Source organism: Micropterus salmoides, unplaced genomic scaffold (assembly GCF_014851395.1).
Source record: "Micropterus salmoides isolate LMB-PRFRI ecotype aquatic unplaced genomic scaffold, ASM1485139v1 Ms_hic_scaffold_14, whole genome shotgun sequence".
NCBI classification, from domain to species: Eukaryota; Metazoa; Chordata; class Actinopteri; order Centrarchiformes; family Centrarchidae; genus Micropterus; species Micropterus salmoides.
This window is the reverse complement of record NW_024040485.1, coordinates 7,820,521-7,829,925: the sequence shown is the minus strand read 5'-3', so window position 1 is coordinate 7,829,925 and position 9,405 is coordinate 7,820,521. Positions and strand designations below refer to the sequence as shown.

At 40.8% G+C, this 9,405-nt stretch overlaps 2 protein-coding genes across 2 annotated transcripts; one reads left to right on the top strand and one right to left on the bottom strand.

Moving 5' to 3' along the window:
• The first annotated feature begins 215 nt into the window (after nt 1-215).
• On the top strand, nt 216-4,743 carry mettl17 (methyltransferase like 17). Its single transcript, XM_038717439.1, has 14 exons — nt 216-397; nt 1,145-1,286; nt 1,391-1,540; nt 1,638-1,725; nt 1,836-1,917; nt 2,036-2,109; nt 2,196-2,290; nt 2,379-2,449; nt 3,106-3,213; nt 3,362-3,430; nt 3,559-3,609; nt 3,709-3,801; nt 4,056-4,252; nt 4,502-4,743. Exons 1-14 carry the CDS (start codon nt 329-331, stop codon nt 4,596-4,598), a joined length of 1,386 nt encoding a protein of 461 aa, XP_038573367.1. The 5' UTR covers nt 216-328; the 3' UTR covers nt 4,599-4,743.
• Nucleotides 4,744-4,745: 2 nt separating this feature from the next.
• Nucleotides 4,746-8,637, bottom strand: sdr39u1 (short chain dehydrogenase/reductase family 39U, member 1). Its single transcript, XM_038717440.1, has 6 exons — nt 8,489-8,637; nt 7,851-7,957; nt 7,591-7,673; nt 6,927-7,048; nt 6,644-6,796; nt 4,746-5,844 (listed from the first exon to the last, which is right to left on the bottom strand). The coding sequence occupies exons 1-6, from the start codon at nt 8,508-8,510 to the stop codon at nt 5,417-5,419; spliced, it is 915 nt and encodes a 304-aa protein (XP_038573368.1). The 5' UTR covers nt 8,511-8,637; the 3' UTR covers nt 4,746-5,416.
• Between the last annotated feature and the right edge of the window lie 768 nt (nt 8,638-9,405).

The following is a 9,405-nucleotide window of genomic DNA, read 5'->3' as shown; positions in this document are numbered from 1 at the left end:
CATTAAAATATTCCCACTTTAGCAATAACGTTTGATATTTCGTGCTTACGCGTAATATTGTCCATGTTATGCTAATATAAAAAATTTCGAGAAGAGATGTTGGACTGTACTCGGAAACAAGGGCAGTGTGAGGCATCACTCCTGTATGTGCTCTCACCGGTGGAACAAAACTTCGGGACTAAAGGTTCCGACTTAACCGATAATCGGAGTTATTTTGATGAAGGGTTCGTACAAAATCCCAACGTGCCTCCGTGCTTGTCACATTGCGAATCACAGTTAAAATTAAAGCCATTTAAACACAAGAAGTCACGGTTCAAGCGCCGACGAAATGGCATCACGGACCTATGGCGCGTGTGTCCTCTGTCAGAAGGCGGCTGTCGTGAAAGTGATGTGCAGGGTGAGTGCAGTTTGTGAGTGTCATTGAACGCAGCGTCTGTACTGTAACGTTACCATGGAGGTCAGACAGACGCCTTTAAAACAGGACTGAGATAAATAGAGTACAGTTCAGCTCTCTTTACAACAGAGAAATAGAGAAAACGTAATGTTTATAGTCATTATATCACATTTCTTCATCTGTGAAGTAGCTGTCTCCTCCACCTTGAATTCTTAGCAACAGTAACGTTAACTTTCCTCATCAAGTTTCTGACTTGTAAATTAATTGGTCCTCGAAACAATCTGCCAATTATTATTATTATAATTATTCTGAAGATATTATTTTATACAAGTATACTCTAATACTGACAGAGAGTCTGTATATTTATTTGTGTTTTCTGCAAAAAGCTTTACAGACAGAAAAATCTCAGAATCACTGTCTGAATCAATTATTTGTGGTAAAATATGTGCGAGTACTGAACCAAGTCCTTCAGTCACATTAGAATCTAATACTATCCATGAGTTGAATTCTAATCGGCGGAGCCAGAAAGTCTTATAAAAAGATAAGATTCCTAGAGAACACCGATATCTGCTAGCCTGTCGCCTGAGATGCTGTGTCTGACCTTAACAGTCTAACTGTCGTCTCACTAACAAGAACAGTTACAGAGGCAAAGAACTAGAGCTTGAAGGTCAATGAACACACACTTGTCTATAATTTTGCTTTAATCCAAGACCAGAAGTAGGTTGGTTACTGTTTATTTTTCATCCTCAGGGAATGAGTGCAGCTGCACACCCACAGTCCCAGGTAGATTTCCTAAAAGGAGAAGTACACCGGAAGCACCCAGGTGTGACCAACCTGAAAACTCTGCGCCTACCTGAGGAACTCCAGACGGCTGCACGGTCGATTATTCACAGTAGGTTAAGTGATGAATGTGTCATCAACTGGTATACAAAGCTGGTAGCTTCACTGGTCCAGAGCTCAAAATGCCATGCGACTCTTCGACCTCTCCACCTGCAGGAGCTCAGGTGACTCAGCTGACGGACCGCGCTCACCGCCTCACAAACGTCATGTGGAGCAGAAAACGAGCAGTCGAGGATTTCACGCTGAGGCAGAAAGCTGTGAGCTTGGAGAAACAAATTTGGGAGAAATCGATGGAGACGAGAGGAGGTGGGTGACACACAAATCAAAAAATATTAATGAATGTATAGTAACTGCAAACAGATTATATGATGCAGCAGCAGGAGAAAGATGCTCTACATTGCAGATATCGATGAACAAGCGCAGGAAGACCGCGTCAGGAAGAAAGTGTTTTCAGAGCTCAGAAGAACCACATATCACTGGACTCCCATGAAGTAACACTTGCTTTTATCTATACTTTTATGTGATACCGTAATATCCATGAAATTACTGTTTTTTTGTTTTAGTTTAGATGCGTTGAAATACAGCTTACTCTGTGTTCCAGGTATGATGAAGAGTTTGGTGTGGTGTACATGGCGGCTCGGCTGGCGGGGGGCTATGCAGCAGTGAGGAGAGCTATAAATGAGGTAACGAACAGATGGTGGAGATCATAAGCTCACTCACCGGGGCTTTCCTTAAAGAGTCGGTTCTTCCGGCTCAGACTTCTACCCTTTTCTGTCCTGAATGACTGTTCCATCATTTCAGATAAAGAAGAGGGATCCGTCTTTTGCCCCTCAGTCTCTCCTGGATTTTGGTTCAGGACTGGGAACAGTTGCCTGGTTAGTGTAAAACATTGGTGCAACATAAAGAAAGTTTTCATGTAACTTACAAGACTGTGAATTGAGTCTGTCTCCTTCTCCCACAGGGCGTCACACTCGTGCTGGGGCGACACTCTGAAGGAGCTGGTGTGTGTGGACAGCTCCGGGCCGATGAACATTCTGGCAGAGCGACTTCTCAAAGGTGCACACGCAGACACACATTTGTTTGGGTTTTTGTCAGACACTTGATCTGAAAATCTAAGCCTTGTGGGGTTTTTTTTGTTGAACAGGTGATGACGAAAGGGCTGAACCTCACATCAAACAAGTCTATTTCAGGCAGTTCCTCCCTGTCTCTCCTAAGGTAAAACCGCCACAATTTTTTTTTCAGCAACAGAAATTCTGTATTTAGTGTAAGTTCCAAACAAAGATTCAAACTAAGCTGTCTATGCAACAACAACAGAAAAAATTAGATTTCGTTGCTCTCAGTTAGCAGACATTATGACCTGATATGTGATATGCTGCCCCCTGTTCAATTCTTACACATTACACCTTTAAAGTCAAATTCAAAGAAAATATTTTTTTTCTCAGTGATCAAGGTGCATGAATATTTTGACTACCATCAGTATTATCCAGATATATTTAAGTAATATATATGATAATCACTGTTGGCTTAACAGAAAAACTTTATATATAAAGCCGTGTATTGGGAAAATGTGTTTTTTTCTCTCTGTTGCTAATAATGCAATAGTAATATTTGTTGACAATATTAGTTTTTTATGCTCCAAAAGCAATTCAGATGATTTTTTCAAGAAATAGAAGAACCACCTGCAGTGTTGGCCTCCGTGGCTAAAAAGAGACAGAATAAGAGAGAAGAAATACAAAGCTTCATTAAATCCATGGCTGCGACTCACTCTTTTACATTTAGTTTCTTGCCTGGAACATATTTGGACTTATGGAACTGCTTCACATACATCTCAGAGATAAGGAGCCGTGACCCTCCTGCGTTTCTCCTTCCAGGTGCAGTTTGACTTGGTGGCAGCAGCCTTCACCCTGTCAGAGCTTCCAAATGCGAAGGAGCGAGAAGAGGCGGTGTTCACTCTGTGGAGAAAGACAAGCTCGTACCTGGTTGGTTGAAACAATGTCAAAATTTACACTGAATATACACTAGTTTTGAGACATTTTATGTATAAATTGCAACTCTTCTTAAAAACTATTGTGATACCTTGAAGTTCTGTTTTATTTAATGATGACATTTGATTATGTTTTTTTGTAGGTGCTGGTGGAAAATGGGACCAAAGAGGGCCATCAGATGCTTATGGAGGCCAGAGACACTTTATTGAAGGTAATCAGATACAGTAGATAAGATAGCACTTTAAAATCCCTACGGGGCATTTTGTTACGCGCTGTCGTGTAAGTGATTTGACACGGTGAATGGAAGCAGCCTGATGACGTACATTTCTCCATCTCCAGAAACAAGAGAAGACGGTCCATGACCCAAGACCAGCATCAGTGTTTGCTCCGGTACGTTTAAATCCCAGCTGGTTGAAAACATCACGCCATATGTTCATCCAGCAGTGGCAGTCTTTGTTCATCTTCTCTCTTGTTGTTTTGTTTTTCCAGTGTCCTCACAAACTGATGTGTCCTAAACTGACTGTTGAGCCCACCATGCCCTGCAACTTCCAGCAGATGTACCAACCTCTGCCTCTGCCGGGGGTAAGATTAACCTCAACATTACATCCAGATGCAGCAATATTCTTGAATGTCAAGCATCAGTAAGTTACTTCATTCTCAACCCCCTTTTTACAAAACTTTCAACTGCGTGTTTTCTTCAGTATCAAAGATGCAATGATAATTGTCTGTATAGCTCTCGGCACATTGCAGGGCAACTCACAATTCAGTGTTGAAAATGTTATTGATTTCTACTTAAGCACAGACTATCAAAGCAAATAGATTCCACTTTTTCTCAGCACCATGACCGGCAGACGGAGAAGTTCAGCTACCTGATTCTGACTCGGGCAGAACCAGCGGAGGCAGAAACCAAAGGTGTGGACTGGGCCAGGCTGATCGCACCGGTGCAGTGCCGAACAAGACACGTCCACTGTCGATTGTGCTGCCCTGATGGACAACTACAGCACCTGGTGGTGACAGCACGAAAACAAAGCAGGTGAGGGGTGTCAGAAGAGAAGAGGGAGAAGAATTTTTCCCCCTTTCTGTTTAAGGGAGGGTAGTCTAAAATTTGTGGGAGAACAGGACATGACCATAAAGGATCGATACCCAGTCCCGGTAGACATGACGGTGATGTGCTGCTTTTATTAGACACTGAGTTAAGCTCATTGGTTGTCCAGTGTTTACATTTACTGATCGTGGAGGCACATAATTTGACTGAAAATGTTTTTCCATTTCCTTTAATCAGAGACGTGTACCGCTGTGCACGGAGCAGCGACTGGGGAGACCAACTGCCTATCATTCAGAAAGTCGATGACGACGTCCAGAGCGATTCAGAGAGATGATTCAGCGAGGGAGAGGCGCACGCTAAAACTGAGATAAGGACTCATCAGCTTTTAGGAAAAAACAACCATCTATGTTTCCTTCCTGGAATTGTTATACGGACTCTGATACAACTGCTGATTACTTAAATAAAAAGTCATAACCAAGTGTTACTGTACTTTACCAAACTTTATTGTGCACCACATTAAACAAAATATAGTTAAAAATACAACGTTTGTATGTTTCTGTGGTTCTATTCAGAGTTTGTCTGGATAATAATAACATCTCTTCTCTGAATGAATCCCAAAATCATCATCACCACCACCACCTTGGGCTCTAGGAAATTGCGTGAACATTTTTTTTCTGGTCTCTGGTGTTGTGGATTGCACAACTGATCAAGAAAACAATCAGATTTATCGATTATGTAAATAAGCTTTGCAGCCCCACTTCTCCAGATTATCCAAACTGCTGTTCACGCCTGCCATCCTTTATGTGAAAGGAAAGCGCAAATGCGGCTGAACAGGACAAAATACACGTCTGTGGTCTTCCATACAGCGAGAGAAGTGGACTATCGTTATGAGGACTTGGAAATTATGATTGGCATAAGCAATTTCGTCATGCTGTGTAGTCCTTCGGTGTCCTCCCTACCAACTCAAAATGTTGAGCAATCCAGCTTTAACAGTCAGATCACAGTGCATCTTAATATATGCACACCTGTCTTTATGTTTCAAGTTCTCATATATTTTAATGTGATGTACAAACAAACTCAGTTTTTGAAAGCCTGAACTGGTCTTATATGATCTGAAAAACACTTTCCAAGAGTCCTTGCTTTAAACATCTTTTAACTCCCAACAATCTCTTTCAGGGCTGAGGTCAGGTCAGGGTACTTGTACTGAAATCCGGCCCCCTGAGTTCTCTTTGGTATGACTTTCTGGCCCTGAGTGAGGATCGCGGCCCTCTCAGAGCCCATTAAGGTGTTAAGGACAAAGCCGGGCACAGGAAAAATGGTGGGCCTCCTCAGGACCCGGCCCAGTTCTTTAGTAAACTCGTAGTTGGTGTTCAGTGCAGGCGCGACTCCATTGAACACTTGTGGTGAAGAGGAGGGAGTGTCAGCAGGGGTCTCCAGAGCGTGGGCGATGATTCCAGCCAGGTCCGAGACGTGGATCCAGGGAAACGGCTGTCTTCCTGACCCCAGAGTGCCCCCGAGGCCGAGCCAGAAGGGCAGCAGCATTTGCTTCATGGCACCACCATCACGGCCCAATACCGGCCCTAATAGAGGGAGGAAAGGACGTTAACCAAACAAAATACTTAGGATCACCAAAATAAAGTACACTTAAGATTTTTATTGTGTAGATATGATAAATACTGTAGCACTAAGCACAATTTGTGCAGCGGTGGAAAGTAACTAAGTACACTTAAGTACTGTACTTTGAGTATTTCCATTTTTTGCTACTTTATACTTCTACTCCACAACAATTAAGAGGGAAATATTGTACTTATTGTACCACTAAAATTTATTTAATAACTTAAGTTACTTTGCAGATTCAGATTATTATTAATAAATCAAACAAATAAACTATAGTCTATTATAATGGATAAAGATATGATGTGATGTAGAAATTCATGCATTACCAATTATAATTCAATTATATTTATATACATAATTCTGAAATGGGCCATTCTGCATAATGAGCAATTTTACATTTTTTTACCCTAGTAAAATATTGAATGCAGGACTTTTACGTGTTATACAGTATTTCTACATTGTTGTATGGCTACTTAAGTAAGAGATATGAGTACTTAGGATTTAGGAACTGCAACTAAGAAGAGTTACACACTCACAAACCACCCATCACCCTGCAGGTACATGTATACTAAAATACATTTCTGATGTTGAAGAAGAACATAAGTAGCGAGACGTTAAAATTTAATGCAAAATATGATAAACACGAGTGTTCTGTGTGCGAAATACTGACACTGCAGTTGATGGTCACTGGGCGTTAAACTGGCAGGATTTTCTAACGTAACAAAGTGAAATATGCACTTTTATTTATTTTTTTAAACATACCAGCCCTGATGACAACTTGTTTGGTGGTTTTTGCCACATTCTCAGGAAGAAGTGCGGAGGCCTCCCACTCTTTCACAAGTTTGGAGAAGAGGTCAAATGGGGTCCATTCACTGTCTTCTGTATACTGTGCTGTCAGACTGGGCTTGTAACAAGCTGCGGGACAAAAAGCAAAGTAAGAAAACCACAACAACAGATGGCTATATTATCTGTAAGTTTGTCAGGTCTGACTTGCTACTAGAAGCAAATGAGGATGTCCAGTTTTATTATTAGGCAAGAGACTTACCTAAACCGGATACCAGGACCCAGGAGTGAGGAGGACTTTTGGAAGCAGCAATGGCTTGAGACAAAGCTTTTGTAGTGTCGATACGACTGGAGAACAAATCGTTTTTATAGCTTTCGTTCCACCTGAGAACACAAATAAAGGTGGAGACCCAGCTACATTTAAAAAGCTGACAAAGCACACACAGCAATACTGATTCTGAACAGAAATTGCATAATTAAAATCAATAACATTCATTTTTAATTGATCAAATGGCCAAATACACTACAAGGAGAAAAGTATGTGGACATCTGAACATCACAACCATGTGTCACTGTGGACCCTCTCATTCCAAACTAGACTTTATTCTGCTGCTACCACAGCCTCCAGTCTGGCTCACAGTAAGTGTTCCAGTTCGTCACAAAGGTGTTGGATGGGTTTGAGGTCTATCTTCTGCAGACCACTTATGTTCTTCCACACTACACCAGGAAAACTATTTATTTATGGACCTGGCTTTGTGCACTACCATCTTAAAATAAGAAAGGACTAGCCATGAAAAACCTCAGCCCCAGACCATAGTTTTGAACAGGAATGTCCACAAACCTTTTCACTATTTAGTGTATTTATTACTCCACAAAAGACTGTTCGCCTGTACTTAGTTGTCACCCAGGTTCTGTTTATTGCTCACCATCTTAGTGGGTTCATCAGATTCTCTCCAGCCAAGTTGACAGCGCCCTCACATGGAGGGAGACCATTAGACTCCAACTCACCCTGTAGAAGGAGTTTATAAATGACTCAGGAAGTACAGTGATCAGATTACAGCAAAAAGGGGGAATTCATATGATTTGACTGACTTTAGAATGTAAAACTCGCTGTGATGAATCAGGAGATCCCCTAGATGAGAAATGACCTTGGTCCCTACAACTCTGAATCAATTTGATATCATACCCATGTTATCTTCCCTGGCCCAGCCTGCCGAGATATCACTGTGACTTCATGACCTTTGTTTCTGAGCTGGCGAGTCAGCTCACGGCCCACAAAGCCAGATCCCCCTCCTACAAGGACGGAAATGTATAGAAATTGAAACACAAAACAGAAGAACCACACAGAATCCATGAGTTACAAATTACAATAAATGTGGATAAGAAAAAAGACAATTTAGGTTATGTTTGGCCTAATTTTAGTAATATATAATATTGATTGTGATTGTATTGGATGCAATCACTCAGCAGCACAGACTTCATGGTTGTCACACTACAGGACAGAATACATTGAGCGGTGCGCATGCGTACTATACCTGCTTACAAAACAGGATTTTGTGCATCAATTTAGCAAACTTACCTTTGGATAAGAATAAATAAAAAAAAAACACAGTGACAGTTTTCTAGGTTTAATCACACAGCTGGCACGCTTTTCGTACAGTAATATTCTGGACGAACAGAATGCACATGTAACCTATTGGTACATAACGTTATATATATGCTTGCCATGCTAACTTTAGCTAACAGCTAGCTGGTAACGTTGTGTCACAATAACCTTTCCGAGCGACTTTTTACAAATATATAAATCTTGGAAAACGTACATACCTATTAAGACTCTCATGGTCATTAACTTGCCGTTTACTTTGATGAAATAGCTGAGCGTCGCTGCAGGTTTCACTGTTTCTTTATGACTGTATTGAGTTGTGTCAGTGAATTGTTTGTAGCTTGTTTTGGACCAATAGCGATTCCGTAGCCAGCTGATGCGTCATTTTGTAGTTTAAAACCGTGTTTGTTTTATGGGTTTTATAAGAACAGGTGGCATTCAGTCTCGGGTTTATTTAAACACAGCTGATTATCTGTTCAGTTATCTAATAATATCTACTTATTAAAACAAATGTGTTAATGTGGTGAATCATTTCAAATAATTTTTCATCTGGGGTAAAGTCTAATAACAAATGTAAGGTAATTTACACACACACATATATATATCTATATATATATAGATATATATACAGTCCCCTCCAAAAGTATTGGAACTGTAAGGCAAATTACTTTGTTTTTCATTTTTCACTGAAGATATTTGGGTTTTATATGAAAAGGTGAGTATGACACAAGAATTCAGAATTTCAGTTCTCATTTCGTGGTATTCACATCTAGATGTGTTAAACAACTCAGGACATATCACCCTTTGTTTGAACCCACCCATTTTTCAAGGGAGCAAAACTATTGGAACATGTGACTGTCAGATGTTTCTTGTTGCCCAGGTGTTGCCTTTTAGGTTGATTGTCCAAACATTAAATAGCTCTGCATGACTGGTTCAAACCTATAAAGACTGCATTTCCTGTTAAAGAGGATAAACCAACATGAAGACCAGAGCGCTGTCTATGGGAGAAAAGCCAGCCACTGTCAAACTGACAGCTGAAGGAAAATCGACCAGAGCCATTGGACAAACATTGGGCATAGCAAGCACAACAATTTGTAACGTCCTGAAAAAGAAAGAAACTACTGGTGTACTGAGCAAC